Raw genomic sequence first — 18,952 nt, 5'->3', positions numbered from 1 at the left:
AGCTCAGAGGCGCAGCTGAGCCCAGTGGGTCAGGGACAGCGTGGAGACGTTACCCCAGCATGTCCATTTTTCCCCCCACAGCACGACCGAGAGTTAGAGGTGGTAGCACAAACAGTTGTGAAGGACTGAGCTCAGTGGAGCAGCTGCACAACCCCTACTTGGACAACCTAGCTTCCAGGGTGTTTCTTTGTCCTTGTTTTTTGTTGTTTTCAGGCTAGGGGAGGGGAAACATTAGCTGGGGAAGCTAATGTTGTTTCCTGGTGACCATGCAGCACAGCCTGCAGGAACGGTTGCCATAATGCCTTTGTCTGGGGAAACTACATGGACGCATACTACAGAGAGAGTCCACCATACTCCTTTTCTGTTCCAGGTGGTCAATACCTTTTTGTGGGTAAAACACCTTCTCTTTTTCATATACTTTCACTATTAATATTGCTGTTGTTATTGTGCATGTTTTGTTCAATTACTTTGTGCTTTTAATAAATTGTGATTTCAACCCATAATCTCTTTTTGTCCCTCCCTTACCGGAAGAGGTAGGAGGGTGGCTTATTTGGAATTTAATTTCCTGATGGTGTTAATAACCAGCACGTCATGGTACTTGTACCAAGCATAGCAGTAGAGGAAGCAGCAGCCACTATTACTTGCCCTTTTTTGCAGAGTATGATGGTTTGGCATTTAAGAAAAAAAGTAAAAAAACCACGGAAGTGAAGGCTTTGAGAGAGGCTGATGGGAGTTTTTTTCTCTTTTTCTCCTGGCCAATAGCTGGCCATTTCTGAGAATTGACAGTAGTTTTGACCATTGAAAAAGTGAGATCAACCCTGTGAATACCACCTTTTAAGACCTAAGCCCTGGAATTTCTGGTCTCTTGGTTTTCCGGCTTTGAAAGGTAACAGAACTCCAGCTGGCTCCTGTCCCATCCCCCCTCCCCCCCCCCCCCAAGCCATGTGGCCTGGCGGGGGCTGAGCTCGGCCTGCTGCAGCTCCCGGGCGGAGGATGGAGCCTGCGGGAATTTCCCACCTTCTCCTGGGCTGGGGTTGAGCTCTGCTGCGGCCCTCCTGGGAAGCCTCCAGTTCCTGTTCCAGCAAGGTGGCTGAAGTTTTTCCCAGGGGGGCCTCCGCGATAGGCACTGCTGAGCTGAAATCCGATACCATGAATACCTGCTGCAGTTTGAGCCAGATTCTAACCCTTTCACTACCCAGATGAGACCTGCAGATTTAATCCTTTTTCCAGAGAGAGGGGAAGAGAGAGTGATCAACATGTAAAGAGACAACATAAACTATCAAAGTCAGTGAGGGAAGGAATCAAGCCTTGGATGGGAAGAGAATGAGGAGATGCTCTAATAAGCTGAAATATTCTTTTGTTAAAGCCATGGAAATAGACAATAATGTTCTGAAAAACTCCTTTAACTCATGAAAGAGTATTTTGGGAGGAATTAAGTATTTCAAAGTATAGATCTGAACAAAGGTATCCATTGATGAAGCTGAGCAGATGGTGAAGTAGCTGTGATCCCATGAGATGCTGGAACAGTGAAAGAGAAGTGAGAGTTGCTGAAGACTCGTGGCCCCCAGAAAAAAAGAAGAGAAAACCTCTGTTCCCAGAGATGATCACAGAGACAAATGAAGTGAACCTTTGCCTTTGAATAACTCATCTTTAAAATAACACCCCTTGAGTTCATGGTCCATGAACACACCTCAGAGTGGTGTGAAATGGAAGAAAGGCCTGATGGCAGTTTCCGGGCAGCTGTCATCAGGGGAATGAAAAGCCATGAGAAAACGATTTTCTTGTGGAGAACTCCATAAAATGGCAAAAGAAGACTCCTTTTCTCTACAAAGACTGATGAAAAAACTATAGCAAAGTTGGGACTGCTTTAACCACTAGGTTTTGTCTCTATGTTGTCAGTTAGACAAGGGAATGGTTGGGTGGTGAGGAAGAAGGGTTTCTGGAGGTTTTATTTTGGTTTCTTATTATTGTAGTTTTGTTAATAAACTTTATTCCTTTTAAGCCTGTTTTGCCCTTCTCCTAATCCATATCTCACAGCAAGAAATGAGTAAGTTTTCTAGTGATTTTTTTAGCTAGTGCTTTAAAACCACGACACAGAAGAAGTGAAAATTTTGCAACAAAGGATGCCAGTTACATGGAAGGATGCACGGTAAACTAAATCACATCAGTCACTTAAAGCACTGTCATCCTTGCAAAAAAATGAATCAGAATGACAACACAGCCCTCAAAATAAGCAAAATATACAGATGAATTTAACCTTGGTTCTTTATATGGACAGCAACTGCACTCAACAAAAGCTCTGAAAGGCCTATGCTAACTCTTAAATTGTGCAGCTGTTTTGACAAGAAACAAATCAAAATTTTTCTTCTGCTGAAAGAGAAGTATCTTGCCACCTAGTGGAAGCATACATATTCTATACCTCACTTAAGTTATTTTCACTTGGAAATATGCCACCCATTTGAATGAAATCTCTTGAAAATGCTCCTTGACAAAGATTAAATCCCTGAACCCTAAAGACATTCAAAATGTAATTCAACTGAAAGAAACCCTGAGATGTGGTGAGGAAAAAGTCAAATGTCTTCATCTTACAGGCTCTCTGCTTCACAACATGGATCACAACAGGAAAAGCAAATTTTAAAAGACAAATGATTTTTCATTTCACAAGAAAATTTCTTGCCTTGTGAAAGCTATTACTGAGTTTCAGTATTAATTTCCTACAAATCAGGTGGGTCTTATAAGGTGGCATGAGCTGGCCACTGAGGTATTAAGTCTATTAAACAGTTACTGATAAAAATTAATTTAGACCTGAATGCCATGAACTGAAAGGTCAGTCAGCAATTTTTAGGATGAATGTTTTTTCAACACTTAAGACTGGCCTTATTAAAACTGACTACCATTACGGTAAAATAATGTCTTCCAACAAATCATCTCAAGACTTCCTGTTGTGAAGTGCCTCAGGGAAGCAAAGAGTTAGTTTCAGATAAGCATTGTGAAAGGAGAGGAATAGCTGTAAACCATGTGTGTGAATTTTGACCCCCTGTGTTGGGGAATGGGCATGTGAGCCCTGGATGAAGTTGTCCTACCCCAAACCCCTTGTGAAGGGCGGCCCAGGAGTTCTGATTGGGTTTGAGTCCCTGGGGGTTTCTCCCTTGTTGTGTTTCTAGTGGTCCCTGACCCTGAACTCCACCCTCAAAGGTGGAGACCCTCAAGAGTTCTGTCCCTCAAAAACCCCTCAAAAACAACAACTTCCCATCAAAATAATAAATATCCACTCTTGGAGGCTAAGGCAGGAAAAGAGGAAGAAAACTGATGACTGTGAATCTGTTCAAGATTTTCAGAAGCTGAAGTACTACCTAGCTGACAGGAATTCCAAACCACTGAGCTTTTTCAGTAGATCTATGGCCTTTTCCATTGCTTCATGACAAAAAGGATACTGGATAAAAGGAAATTCAGGTGAATCACTTAAAAAGCATGACTGTTATTCACTCCTGCCTCCATTTCGTAAAAAATACAAAACATGAAATAATACACCCCTCCAGAACTAGATAATAGATTTTTTGCTTTTATACCAATTATGCAAATAAGATATAACATGAATTATTTTTATCAGTACAGGAACCTTCACTGGGGGCAACAGAGGTATTTTGGCAAAGGTGATGAGAACAGAGAAGCTATGATGATGGAGTGGCCCACTTTAAGGTGCTCTCAACTGGTTAAAAGTTTTCACAATTTAAAGTAATTGCAAAATGTATGTTTAATTTTTATTTTATCTGTAGTCCCCTGAAAAATCAGTGAATACACTTCCAAAAATTAGCTACCTTGCTAACATATTAGGTTTGCTTAGATTGTCAACAGTTCTTCCTAGCTCTTAAGGAGAGATTCCCTCGGTTTCTGATGAAAGAAAAAAAGGGGAAATCCATTAAAAAATACTCATAACAAAAATCTGTTTTATCATTAAAAATACAATAAAAGCTATAAGCACCAATTAGAAATGGCATGATACTTCATTATTAACCGAAATTCTATTTCTAGACTGCTGGACTTTCCAGTCTTTTTAACAGTGTTATTAAAAAGTGGGAAAGGCACAGATATACAACAAAAAGCCATTCAATATGCTTAAAAGAGTTAACAAGCTGTACTTTACACACTCTCTGAAAGCTTTTCATGGAAAAAGATCTGCATGGTTACCTTAAACTTTTTGTTGCAGATTTTTTTACTGTCAGACAAAAGTTCTCTTAAAGTTCCTCAGACATCTGATTTAGCCTTTAACATTTGCACACATAAAATCTAAACTAGACAACCTTTTGTGCATTTGGCATATGGTTTGAAAATAAGCCTACAAGCTTGCAACATAAGCATGTCATTCATCTTCCTTTACTTAACACTTTAATGAGTACTTCCCCTCCCCAAATAATTGTAATAACAGGAAATAACTTGGCACAATAATAGGAAAAAGGATATCCTGTGATGCTTCAGGTTTAATGCTGTATCCTTCATCGTCTACATCAGGACTATTCTAAAAAAAACCCAACAAAAATGATGGTATTGAGAAATAACTTAAACTAAATGCTGTTCCTACATCAATCTGAATTTTATATCATTGACAAATAAAAATTTTATTATAATACCTCATAAAAATCACTGTTATGCATTAATAATTATTACAATTTTCTCAAGTTATGCTCTATAGTTCAGAAGAAGTGTGACAGATATCTCAGGAACACAGTGCAACAAAACAATTTCCAAATTTCCTATGAAAACTGGCAAGTTTGAATGTGTCTGCTTTTACTGGTATTCTATCAAATAGGCCAGAAATCACCAGATGCATTTTAACTTTAAAAATGAGTGTTAAATAAGCCTGATATTAAAAGGTTTTAAAATCATAGAAAATTCAGGGACTTAGAAAGAAAGTTAGGCTTGGTAAGCCCTGGGAAAAGTAGGCCCTGGGAAATGTTAGGTTTTGTGCTTGCTAAAGGTCATGGGAAACTGCACCTGTGTAATCAGTATATGATAAATGATACAATTGTTAGATGTGATTAGATATAATTATTGTTTAAAGAACATGAGGAACAATGTTAGGGGGTTGAGAGGGGATCACGAGAAATTCATGCTTGGGTAAAACCAATGCATACAATAGAACAATGTAAGTTTAATAATTAATATGTAAGTTATATAACGATAGAGTATAAAAACATGTTCAGCTCAAAACCAAGTCGGGTCAGATTTGGGTATGTGTACCCCTGACACCCAGAGCTCCTAATAAGACACCTTCATATAATCATTCTGTGATTATGTGTTCCTGAATGCTAACAAGCCTACAATACTCTTAGCTCCAAATATTTTCCCAATTTCTACTTCTAATTCTTTTAGCTAAGTCACTAAGGATCTGATGGTGCAGGAGCATAACCTATTCTAAATACTAGTCAGTACTTTAATAAGTGAATAAAAACATTCCAGGTTATACAGGTTGCAACTTCCTCTCTCCCTCTTGAAAAGACAGCAAGGCTGTAGTGTTGCTTTAGCAAAGAATATCTGCATTAATTAAAAGGCATGGATGAACTTTTAAATACAAGTGCTCAAAATCAGGTTCCAAAGTTTTTGTTTGCACATCTCCAGCACTGTCCTGGACTTTTAAAGCTAATAAGCACCTGGGAACTTCAAACTAGTTCAGTTTTTCAGTTCTTGCAGGCAATTAAATATTAACGGAAGAGAATTATGTTTAAAATAATTTTGAACTCTTAGCTAAGCACTTAATTTGATAAAAATGCTTTGGGACAGAAAGAAACAAGTCTCCAATATGATCATCTAAATTTCAAAAATGTGCAAAACCTCACACTTTTGTATATTATTTATAAAGGGGTATACTTGGTTTCACAGATACTTTTCCCATTCAGAACAGAAAAATAAAATACCGCTCATGACTTCATGATTTTGCATGCATAGTTAGTCTATATGAACTGCTGAGATGCTAGAGTAAGTTTATTATGAAGAAACCCTCAGATGTCTTCGAAATTTCTCTAGTTATAAATTTCTTATAAAAATGGCAAAGAGTAGAAGAAATACTTAATGTACCTTTGTAATGATGGCAACAATAAATTGTCACATACAAGTAAAATTGTACTTTAAAATCTTATTAAACAAGTTAAGTAGTAATTTAAAAATATTATTTTCAATATTTTGAACAGTTGAACTGTTCTGCTTCCTGAAACATTAAAATTTTATTTGCAAATCTACATTTTGTAACAGCAATAGAAGACACAGCCCTTCAGGTGAGATACATAAACACAAATCTCATATTAATGAAGGCATATACATTTACTTGACTAATTCTTACTCCTTTCTTCACACTCCTACAAAGACAGAACCATATTATATGGTGGATCACAGTGCATCTTTTAAGGACCAAGCACATAATACAGATAAGACCTGATTTGCCTATGTTTTGGGTTTGCATAGCCAGGTTTTGATAGTGGGGTGGGCTATAGGGGTGGCTTCTGTGAGAAGCTTGGATTCCTCTGCATCCCATGGTGATGACCATGATGAAGCAGTCTATCCTCCTGCAGCCCATGGAGGTCCATGGGGGATGCAGAGATCCACCTGCAGCCCATGAAGGAGCCCCATGCCAGAGCAGGTAGATGCCTGAGAGAAGGCTGTGATCCCATGGGAAGCCTGTGGAGTAAGGAGTCCTTGCTGGAGCAGCCTGTCCTTGAAGGACTGCACCCTGTGGAAGTGATTCACACTGTAGCAGTTTCAGGATGACTGTTGCCCATGGGATGGACTCAGGTTGCAGCAGTTCACAAAGAGCTGTTGCTAGTGAGATGGACTCATGACAGAGAAGTTCACAGATAACTGTCTCCCATGGGAGGGACCCCATGGTGCAGCAGGGGAAGGACTCCTATCCCTGAGCAGCGGGAGAAGCCACAGGTGATGAACTGACCGTAACCCCCACTCCTTGTCTCCCTGCGCCATTGGTGGGAGGAGGTAGAGCTGGGAAGGAGGGAGGGATGGGGGGATGATGTTTTTAAGGTTTTATTTTACTTTTCATTATTCTGCCGTGAATTTGTTAGTAATAAATTCAATTAATATCTCTAATTAAAACCTGTTTTGCCCATGACAGTATTTGATGAGTGATGTCTCCTAGTCCTTATCTCAACCCATGAACCCTTCATTATATTTTCTCTCCCCTGTCTGGCTATGGAGGGGAGTGACAGAGCAGCTCTGGTGGGTGCCTGACAATTGGCCAACATCAACTCACTACAACCTACTGTGCTGAATGGAGAAAATAAGTCCACAATCTTCTTGTATATACATGTAATTTTGAACTTCAAGATGAGATGATCTTTGCAAATTTTGTGTTTCTGTAAGAAGTAGTTATTAATATGGTTTGGGATGAAGGTCTAGCCCCCTACCCAAACATGGTATTTGTAGTTATCTTGGGTTGCAATGCAAGATGTAACCAAAAGTATGGTTACCATCTGTTAAAACCAGGTGGGGCAGTGTTCTTTATCTCTTCCATGACCTATCCTCCCTCCAGGGGGATATCTTCTGTTAATGGGTCATTGAATCTCACTGCATGACTGATAAAATTACATCATCCATTGTGAGATGCTCCACCTAGGGGGAGGAGCCAAGCATTCCAACCTGGATATAATCAGAGACTTGGAACACTACAGGCAGCCTTTCTCCACTGGATTCCCAGAGGAAAGACTGGACCCATGTACACCACCGGATGCTCAGAGGAAAAATACACCCTCCTACAGGATCATTGCTTCAACAGAACCACATCTGTCACTCCAGGAGGACTGCAGCCACCATTTAATCAGACTGCTACCACCACCCTGACCAACAGGGTGTCAGGTGGTATTCTGACTGTCAGTGGTGGTATTTTTTGTACTACTACATTTTTATTTTAATTTTCCTAGTAAAGAATTGTTATTCTTATTCCCATATCTTTGCCTGAGAGTCCTTTGATTTCAAGATTATAATAATTCAGAGGGGGGGGGATGGTTTACATTTTTTCCATTTCAAGGTAGGTTTCTGCATTCCTTAGCAGACACCTGTCTTTTCAAACCAATACAGTAGTATTTGTAGTAAAAATAAGCTAAATATGGATGTGACTTGAACTCTCTAGAAGTCACTGTAAAGGTGGACTTCCTCCAAAGGTTTCACATTCTCAGACATTCTATCAAGCAATTAAATATAAAATAAGCCCTGCAGTTTTCCCTATGTATGCAGATGTAATACAACACATTATTGATTAAGTTATTATATAGTTCTAAATATATATAAAATCTGTAGGGTTGATAACTCTGTCTTTGAATTTGTATGTTCTAAAAAAAATCTGGGTGAATATTTTTTTAAGAAATAAAACATAAGGACATAATAAACAAAGTAAAACTGCCTATGCAAAAAGCATGAGGACTGAACATTCTATTCCCAAAACTTATTTTTTAGAGTTTCAGTCAATACTTTGATTCAGTTTCCTTGCTCTGTTCCATCTAGCATCCAAAAAACGATGGAAGGACCCACACCAAAACCATGCTACATTAAGACTGAAAAATTCAACAGAATGGAAATCTTAAGTTAAAGGACAAGAAAAATGAAAAGCATTTGAAATGAGACCTTCTAGAAGATGATTTTCTAGAGGATCTAGAACGTCTTTTTTCAACCATATATAAATTACATCTAGACAAAACAAATTATCATATGGTATGCCTCATGCAGTCAGAAAGAATGTTAGACATTTATAGTTGAATTTGTTGAACATTTTTTAAAATGTAGACACCAAAATAATCAAGGAAGAAAATAAACACTGCACATCAAATCTGGGTATGTTTCACTCCAATGACTCAACCTGAACAGTCAAAAGACATTATTTCTGTGAAAAAACTGATAATGTTAGGGATGATTCTAAAGTTACTTTATTTTAAACATACCTAATTAATGTGTTCTTTGTCAAGATGACTTTGTATAGGATAAAATCACTCCCTCAAAAGATGCCTATAAGGCTGTTCATGCACATAGAGTTATGTGATGAAACTTAGTTTTCCTTATTTAGAAGAATGGAAACCAAGTTTCTCAAAATAAGTTTTAATATTAGGTAGTAAAACTCCCAGATATTAAATGCAAAGAAAAATATCCACAAAACAGGTGAGCTTGTAAACCTAAATTATTTAACGTAATTGACATCTAATTAAAAGAACTGAAAACCAAATCAGTCCACAAAAGGACATAAATAATTCTTTAAATTTTTCCCTACCATAGCTATTAAAAAGAAAATGCTCAGTTAAGGAAATAAAAAAGCATTAACACATGAATTTCATTTGCAACTGTCACTTATTTGAATTTAATAAATAAAATTCTTATACTCATCATAAATCAAACTGAGACAAATGAAAAACAGACCATGAATAAAGTGCACTCAGATACTGCATTTAAAGCCATATTTAAAAACATATATTCCTACACACTATTGCCAGCAATCACGCAGAACCCCATTATTAGAAGGGTTCTCCAAAGAGACAGTTGTAAGCAGAGGAACATGATGATGCAAAGCTGGGTTTGCTGAACCTTTTTCTTACTTAAAATTGATTAGTCAAGCAATTTAAACTATTAATTTGCAAAACAAAGAAGCAAATATTTGCAGAAAAAACACCTTGTTTAAAACATAAGATTGTTAAGAAATATAAATGTATTTTTGATGCATATTTGTATATACTGTTTTGTTCTGAACAAAATAAACACTTCAACTATACTATTTAAATATTAAATCCTCTGTCCTGTATATGTCAAGTTAAAACAGATTGTAGTGCTTGACAATGCTACCATACACATTTGTGTTGGAAATAAGTCTACTTACAACTGAGTCTGTATCTGGACACACCCTATAAAAAAAACAAAAAACAATTATAAAATGCACAAATTATTTCAGTCATATAGCTCTTGTAACTTATTTTAATAATTTCATGTCATTTGAACTATTGCATTTGACCCATTTACCTTTCAAACTCTGGTAAAATTTTTGTTAACACAGAATCACAGAATGGTTTGGGTTGGAAGGGACTTTAAAGATCATCTGGTTCCAACCCCCCTCCCATGGGCAGGGACAAGTTCCAGTAGACCAGGTTGCTAAGAGCCCCATCCAACCCGGCCTTGAACATTTCCAGGGATGGGGCAGCCACAACTTCTCTAGGCAAATTGTGCCAGTGTCTCACCCCCTGCACAGTAAAGAATTTCTTCCTAATATCAAATCAAAACCTACCCTTTTTCAATTTAAAGCCATTCCTCCTTGTCCTGTCACTATCTGCACTTGCAAAAAGTGCCTCTCCCTCCTTTTTATAAGCTCCCATCAAGTGCAGAAAGGCTGCAATTAGGTTACCCTGATGCCTTCTCCAGGCTGAACAATCCCACCACTCTCAGCCTTTCTTCATAGGAGAGATGATCCATCTTTCTAATCATCTTGGTGACCTCCTATGGGCTTGCTTCAACAGGTCAATGTCCTTCCTGTGCTGGGAACCCCAGAGCTAGATGCAGCACTCCAGGTGGGGTCTCACCAAAGCAGAGGTGCAGAATCCCCTCCCTCAACCTGCTGCCCATGCTGTTTTGGATGTAGCCCAGGATATGATTGCCTTTCTGGGCTGCAAGCGCACATTGCGGGCTCATGTCCACTTTCTCATCCACCAGCACCACCAAGTCTTTCTTGGCAGGGCTGCTCTTGATCTGTTCATCCCTTAGTCTGTATTGACACTGGGAGTTTTTGACCCAGGTGCAGCACCTTACACTTGGCTGGTTAAATCTCAAGAGGTTCCCACATTCAACTGAATGACATTTAATTAAAGAAGCTGAAAGTTTAAGCTAAAAAACACTGCAGAAGAAAAAGTTATAGTAAATGATGAAAACCACAAATCACATCATACTGAAAAAAAAAATAATTGAAGGAAGTCCATATTATCACACTTTATTTTGGATAAATATACTTTAAAAGTCTGGTTTCTAGGGATGATGTGCATAATAAATAAGTCACCAATCCTAATGAAATAGTCCACACCCAATTGCAAGACATTTTGGACAATAACCAGTTCTTAAACTGAGAATTAAAATCCAAAAGAAAGAAGATCTGAATCCCTTTGAGAATAGCCCTAATTGTTTTGAGTTTTCCAAGCACAGTTGCACTCAAGCACCAGAAAATGCTGGAAAAATAACAGAACACTCTTTTTGAAAACACTTGAAAAAATTTTTCTCAGCAGAAAGGCAGTGAATACAAGCACATTATTCAGAGGTGTTGTATTTTTCTGCTAACTTGAATTTAAGCAATAATATTTTAAACAATTAATGATGCAGAATCTTTCACTGATGTATGCAAAAAACAGAACCAATTACACTTATAGTACATGGAAATGCTTGAGTAGAATACAGGTTCTCTCTAATCTGCACCCTGAAAATTAAAACCGTAAGTCTGAGTGTAATTGAACAGCAGGGGTTTTATACAGTCAAATTGAAAATCTTGTGAACTTATTAAAAAATAACAGAAAGAAAAAATCAAAATTGAAGCACACTAAATCACCTTTTCTGCAAGGCTAAATGAGTTAAATGTAAAAACTACAGTGTCTTTTAAAATATATATGTGTCCTGGGTTGATTATGATGTTAAATTGTATCCCCATTCGTCCACCTAACCCAGAGACAGGTTTTATATTCTTAAAATTCCATCTGAGACTAAAAGTGAGTGGAAAAGAAGCACCGAGTCTGTTATCAGAGACTGTACTTGCTCCCCCCGCATCGAGAGTTTTGACTACAGCACAGACAGACAACAAGACACAGATCGCCTTGGCTTTCCAACTAGCCGGAGCAGAGAGGTCTTCCTGGACTGTTTTCTTTCCCTTTTTCTGAAACAAATCGAACCTGCTTTAGACTGGAGACTCAGGAGAGCACCGGGAGCTTGCACCCGTGGACTACCTGGAGCTCAGCCTGGGCAGCGGCATTTTCTAGCGCCAGAGGGACTGATAACAGAGCGAACACCCACAGGAAAGAGACCCTCTGAAGTTTGTCATCTTTTCGGAAGGGCGAGAGGTTTTGTAACTTGATATCATTCATTTTTGTGCTGGGTGGTACTGTGCCTGTGAAATAAACAGGTTTTTTCCACTTCTCTCAGAGGAATCTCTTCCCGAACCGGTTGAGGAGTGGGGGAAAAGGGCCACGTGGCACGTGGGTTTGCTTCCCGGGGGGGGGGGGGGGGGGGGGAAGCCCCACTGGAGGTTTTCTCCTAAATTTGCCCTAAACCAGAACAAATACATTATGAAAACTTGCTAACATGAAAACATTATTACATAATTCAGTACAGACTGTTAAGAAACTGACAGTGAGATGAAGGATCTTGTCTCCCCTGAACAGACACACGCAAAAGAGAACAAGTGTGACCAAGTTTCTAACTGATTTATGTCTTATCTCCCTCTGCTGGCTAAGCTGAATTCACAGTGATAGTAACAGCTATTTTAAAAGCTATTTTACAGAACAAAGAGACAGCATATTAGATTTCTCTCCAACTGTATAGCAAACAGATGTTATGGCATCTGTTTTTAAAAAGCATCTATACTCAAACAAGATGGCCTGAAGTCCATGACAGTTAAGTGTTGCCCTGAAAACTAAACCTTCTGATTGTTTTCATAGTTTTAGTTACTTTCCCAGGAAAGTAACTGTAAACATAAGTTGTTTACACATTCCTTCTAAGAAACGCCTTTTGATGGACGTTTTGCATGACCAGTGTGATTGGGAAGGTGGTAACTTAGCTATCCAATCCCTGGTCATTGTCGAGAATCGATAAATACTGGAGTCAGAAAATAAAGTGACTTCTTTTTCCTGTCATACCACTGAAACGTGTTCGTGTGAATCATTCTGTGTCCTTTAGCGACAGTTAAGAAATATGAAAGATGAGAGGCAAACAACAATCAAAGCAATTCAATTCATAATGAAAATTTTAAAAATTAGTGATGCATCTCAAAAAGTAATGACAGATCTAGTATCATTCAGATGACTGACAACACCTCACAGGAACTATTCTCAAGATACAAAGCAAATCTCAATAGTCTGCAAATGCTATTGAAGTGGAAAATGGGGATATCAGTTTTTATATGATGTTGTAGTGCATCTAAAAATCTTGGTATAATCCCAAGGGTAAAACCCACCCTCAGTCTGTGCAATGTTAGTTCCTACCTGAGAACCTTATCCCTTCCCCCTTCCCATTGGCTGTTAACTTCCCTGTATCCCCCGATCACCCCCGCCCACTAGTATAAGAGATAAGACCCAAGGCATTTCGGTCTCTTTCTTGCCCCAGATGGACGACAGACAATAAAACCAGGATTATTCCGTGCAAGTTTGGGCCTCCTGTGTCTAGATACTTTCAGTCCGTGTTGTATCCACTCCAGGACCTCTCCCCTGCCCGTGTTCCGTGAAGAGCTGGGCTCTTACCACAGGGGGTAGGACAGAGGGGTCCCCTGGGAGCGGATTGAAACAATATGAAGATGCTTTTACACTGCTAGATGCATGATCTTTTAAGATTACAAAACTATGTCATGTTTCTACTATAAGGTAACATATTACAGAAAATGGGGACTCTATAAGGGAATTTAAGGATTGTTGTTAAAAACTAAAACAACCAAATCATGCAAAGCAGTGATTAGAAAAAGAAGTTAAATCCTTGATTGAACCTGTAGAGCAATATATGATAGAATACATTGTGTATAGTATTTCCCTGTGTAAAACCATTACTAGAGACATCAATGTAAGTCCACACTTTAAAAACCTGTATTGATAAACTGAAAAGCCTACAAAACATTAGAGTTTTTCTAGGTGTGGAAAGCCTGCCCTACACAAACTAAACAAGCTTACAGTCTAATTTAAAAGGAGATTAAGAAAGAACTTGACATTTATGTGCAGAGAATTTTCTGATGATATGGAATTCTATCATGTACAGCTTCTAACAAGATCATCAGTTGAAAATAAAATCAGACAAAATTTAGGCTAGCAATAAATTTTTTTTGATGTCATAAATAACTATCATAATATATTACTTAAGCACATAATGGATTCTCTATTATTCAAAACCCCTACATTAAAATGTGATGTTCTAGTTAAATTAGAAGTTATGGGTTAATGCAAGAATCTCTGTAAAAGCCTATGGCATGTGTTACATAGAAGGTCAATATCATGCAGTCCTACTTAATTCTTTCTGACCTCAGCATCTATTCATTTTTTCATTGTGTATAAATATAAAAACAAATAATATAAAACAAGTTTCAGTCCAACTTGCTGAAAGCAAGTCAAACAATTTTCCCATTTCAGATTGACTGCGCTGATTTATTTCTTCTGATTGATTTTATGCCATGAAAAACAAAATTTCTTCTAGAAAGAGACATCCATATTATCTTTCAACATTAAATAAAATTTCTTTGGGAAAAGACTGCATTTAGAAAACTATTCAGATCCAATGGACAAGCATACAGAAGTACAAAGTGTTTCATATAGTATAGAGTATATAAGCCATTTTTCAGCCCTCAGTGACCATTTTCTGTTATAGATCAAGGAAAAACATGATCTCTGAATAAGGATAGCACATGGAATGATACACCTGGGAAGAGTTAATTTGGAGCTTCTTGGCCCTTACTGTCTCCAGAAAGCTATTAAGAGCCCTGAATCTTTACTGGGGTCAAATTACATTTCATCATCTGCCAAAGAATGGCTGGAAAGAGATGCCTGGTTTGCAAGCTGGCTAATAACATGTCATCGGATTAACTTGAGTAATAGCCCATGTGGTAGCAAAATACAATTTCTGTAGGTGTCTTGGTTCTAGAAGACAGGTGTCTGCTAGGGAGAGCAGGAGCCTCCCTTGGGATGAAAGAATGTAGACCCCCTCCCTCCGAATTATTATAATTTTGAAATCAAGGGGGCTTTCAGGCAGAGATTTGGGGATAGGAATAACAGTTCTTTACTAGTATAACCAGGCAAACAAACAAACAATAACTACAGCAATAACAAGATAACAGAAACAGGGACCCCGGGACAGCTTTCTCGGCTGAGACGGGATGGAGGAGAGGCTTTGTTTTCACAAACCCCTCGGGCAGTCAGTCCTGGTGCTCCTGCAGGGCTCCGAGGAAAACAGTCGGCTGGGACAGCAGGGACGAGCTGAGATCCTGGGCTGGTGGATGAGGTGGATCAGCAGGGATGAGCTGAGATCCTGGGCTGGTGGATGAGGTGTATCAGCAGCTCCACGGCGATGCCTGGCAGGACAGAGGGTGCGAGGCCACCAACAAAGAGGGGAGAAGGAGAAGAAGCAGCTCCGCGACCCAGCGCAGGAAAGTCCTTCCCCGAAGCCGAGGAAAAAAGCCCGCTAAAAACTGTCCCCACCCTCCTTTTTCTGCCCCCTTCCCCGCCACCCTGGGCTCGGCCACTCTTTGTCCTTTGTGAGCACCCCTAAGTGCCGGTAGTTAGGTTGTCCCAGCACATAATGGGTAAAAATTCCCACCTAACCCTCAACAGTAGGAAAAGAAAAGCTGGAAGCTACAGAATTCAATCCTACAACAGCATTCAATGCTATCAAAATCACTACTTTGCAATTAAGTAAATGCAAAAAAACAAATGGCAAATGATTGAATGCATTTTTTGCAGCTATTTGATATCGCAACATGTTGCTCTATTAGGATCGGCGAGAATGAACGACACAGACTCTCTTGGAGTCGATCAGGAGAATTTCTCTCAGTTTATTACTTCAGGTCTTTTTTATAGACCGATACGTGGAAAGTACAGAAAGGAAACTCTTATTGGTTAGCAAACTACTACATCATCATCATTGGTCAGTGGGGCACACCACCCCCGACCTTCTCCTGCAAAGAAAACAAGGAACAGACAAACAGCACCTGCAAGGCTGTTTTCTGTCTCTGAGGATTGTTTTAAATCCTCCTTATGAATTCCTAGGCAGCTTTCTCAGGCAAGACTGAGAAAGCTATGTGGCCTGCAGTTTCACATGCTCTCTGTTTCAGAGTTAGCATCCACAGCAACAAGTTTTAATCCCAAAAGTGTAGTAAATAACTTTTCAGAGAATGGATTACTTTTAAAAAGGGAATTAAAACTATTTAAAATGTGAATATCATCAAATATTTTCAACATTTTAATTGAAACATGCTAAACTAACTCATCATCATCAGAAAAAATAACTATTTGTAACAGAATAGTATTTTCAAATTACTACTCATTAAAATCACACTATATCAATATTTACTTCGGCATAATAAAGTTCAGAAGAGAGGGTGGGGGAAGGATTAAATCACAGAAAGAACAGAAATAGAGAGGAATGACAAAAAAATAACAAATTGGTGCCTAATGGCATTATGACAGAGAGAAGATAAAGCAATTGCTTAGAAGGATATCGCTATTAAAACAAAACACCAAAAGAAAGCAAGCTATAAGGCACTTTGTATGGAAAAATAATTAGCATTTTCAAGTTCTCAGGTCATTAATTCCAGCACTATATTAAAAACTGAGCCTCGTTTAAAGGAAAAAATTAACAAAGAACATATGTGATGTATACTGACAATATTTCTATATTGCTGTTATTGCTATTAAATTGAAAGCTATTTTCTGTTAAATACTTCTGCTGAGAAAACTCATTTAAAAATTATGAACAAAATACACTGATATACAGTAACCATAATTACACATACAAAGCATGCTACCAATCCATCTAAGAGAGTGAATATGACAAAGGGTATATCTGGATAAATTGGGTTTGTGTAGCAAGGTTTTGATAGTGGAGGGGCTACAAGGGTGGCTTCTTTGAGAAGACACAAGAAGCTGCCCCCATGTCAAACAGAGCCAATGTCAGCCAACTCCAAGACAGACCTGCTGCTGTCCAAGGTCAAGCCCATAAGCAACAGTGGCAGTGCCTTGGGAAACATATTTAAGAAGAGGGAAAAAAATGTGCAACAGCAACTGTAGCTGGGAAAGAAGAGTGAGAATATGTGAGAGAAGAAACTTTGCAGACACCGAGGTCAGTGGAGGAGGGGGAGGAGGTGCTTCAGGTGATGTCATTTGGGTTTTGTCTTTTTTTCTTTTGTATGTTCTCTGTATTCTTCACACATATATTTGTAACTCTGTCACCTATTGTATTAGTAGCTAGTTTTCCCAGTACTTTTCTATGGCCTTTCCGTAGGCAGAAAGACAAAACAAATTCTAGCGCTTCAAGCCCCGGGAGGTAAAAGGCTCCATACTATCTTGGTTCTTCCTGTGAGCCAAGGCCAAGAACAACTCTTCAAGATGCATTTTCATGGGCATAGTACAACTAGTGCTGAAGGAGGAACTCCAGAGAAGGGGCTTGACCTGGGGAGGAATTGCATCACCACTTGTCTTCCTAATTGGTGCTTTTTATCAATTATGCTAATTTCCTAAAATCTATAAAAATGTACTCATCCCTGTAGGGATGGGCTTTTGTGGACATCTTTCCATGAGTGCCCCTGAAGGCCTTCACTAAAGATCCTCTTTTATATTACCTCCTTACTAAAATTATCTTGAGTTTCATTTCTATGGATGCTGAAAGCAGGCAGGGAGAATAGAGCCTGTGTGAAACTAAGTCACACAGGCTTCTCACTCTGGCCTGAGAAAGCATAAGAAAGAATCCAAACAGTCCTTGGTAAAGGACAACAATCTTTGCAGGTGGTGTTTAGGAAAACAGTCAATGGGTGATGTTCCACTTGACCAATGCTGGTGATGGGTTGCTTTAATGACCAATGAGAGTTTTAGCTTTTGGACCATCTGGAACATGTGTATAAAAGAAGATTAAGAATAATAAACTTTGCTCTCTTGGACAATGAAGCTAAGACAGTCAGTGTCATGCTTATCGCTGTTCCTAATATAGTGTGATACATTTCCAGGTTGGGAAAAAGGCAACATGGGTGCCGGAGCAGAGATTCCCTTGCAGGTTGTGGTGAAGACCATGGCAAAGCAGCTGTGCCCCTGCAGCCCATGGAGTAATTGGTGAAGAAGGGCACAAAGAGATCTTTTCATCCCCAATCTTACTAGTGTATGCTCCCTCAGGTGTGGTTTTGACATGTCACAGAGCTCATTCCCCTGTAGCAGGACTCCCTGCACCAGCTGTGTCAAAGGCACCAACCCAGACAGACCTGATAGTAAATGTAGCTCTCCAGGTCTCAGATTGCTGGGAGTGCCTGATGTCTCTTTGTGAGGCTGGGGCTGACAATCATTCCATCTGCAGAAGGTATGTTGCTGTTGATGAGCTGTGTCACCAGATGAAGGAACTACAGGAAGAAGTGAACAGGCTATGCAGCATCCATGAGAATGAGTGAGAGATTGATAGGTCAGAGACAGTACAATCTCAGGAGTCTCAACATCCCTTTGCAGTGTAGATGCAGGTGGGCTCAGAACCCTGACAAGCATTAAGTTAAAGGTCTGTTGAATATGAAGGCTGGAAGCTGACCACTGCCTGTACTAGGAAGAAGGCTCCTCCTTCTGATGCCTTAGGATTTAGCTTTTATATTTTTCAGATCCTGTACTGCTTTAGGGTATAACTCTAAAACTCCATAGCCTGTCACCTACTGTTCTCCTGTTTTATTCAGACAAAACAATTCCTCTAGGCCTGAAACTCAAGGACACCCTACTGTCTCAGGCCTCAAAAATTATAAACAAAAGTGAGTTAGGGGGGAGAAAACTGGGGGTATATGATTTCATTACCTGAAGCTGTAATTGGAGGATTAACCCCTTATATATAAATGGACCAAATTTATATCTGTAGGAAAAACTCAGGACCATCATCCATTTTGGGTGTATCCCCTTGGAGGCTTCTGACTGCCCAAGGTGTACCTATTGAAGGCCTTTAATAAATACCTGCTTTTTTTCTCTTAATCTTGTCTAGCCTTTGTTCCAGGTAGCCACTCCAAGACATCACTTCT

At 39.1% G+C, this 18,952-nt stretch overlaps 1 protein-coding gene across 1 annotated transcript in view; it reads right to left on the bottom strand.

The window, feature by feature from the left end:
- Positions 1-18,952, bottom strand: part of LOC131591634 (F-BAR domain only protein 2-like) — a 354,200-nt gene that overhangs the window by 31,874 nt on the left and 303,374 nt on the right. The window contains exons 11-12 of the mRNA XM_058862533.1: positions 9,860-9,884; positions 4,462-4,516 (exon numbers count right to left, since the gene is read on the bottom strand). Coding sequence (XP_058718516.1) covers positions 4,462-4,516; positions 9,860-9,884 — 80 coding nt within the window. The remainder of the gene's footprint in view (positions 1-4,461; positions 4,517-9,859; positions 9,885-18,952) is intronic.

This window comes from Poecile atricapillus, chromosome W (genome assembly GCF_030490865.1).
Source record: "Poecile atricapillus isolate bPoeAtr1 chromosome W, bPoeAtr1.hap1, whole genome shotgun sequence".
NCBI classification, from domain to species: domain Eukaryota; kingdom Metazoa; phylum Chordata; class Aves; order Passeriformes; family Paridae; genus Poecile; species Poecile atricapillus.
The sequence above is the reverse complement of the archived record's forward strand: the minus strand, read 5'-3'. Positions and strand labels throughout refer to the sequence as shown.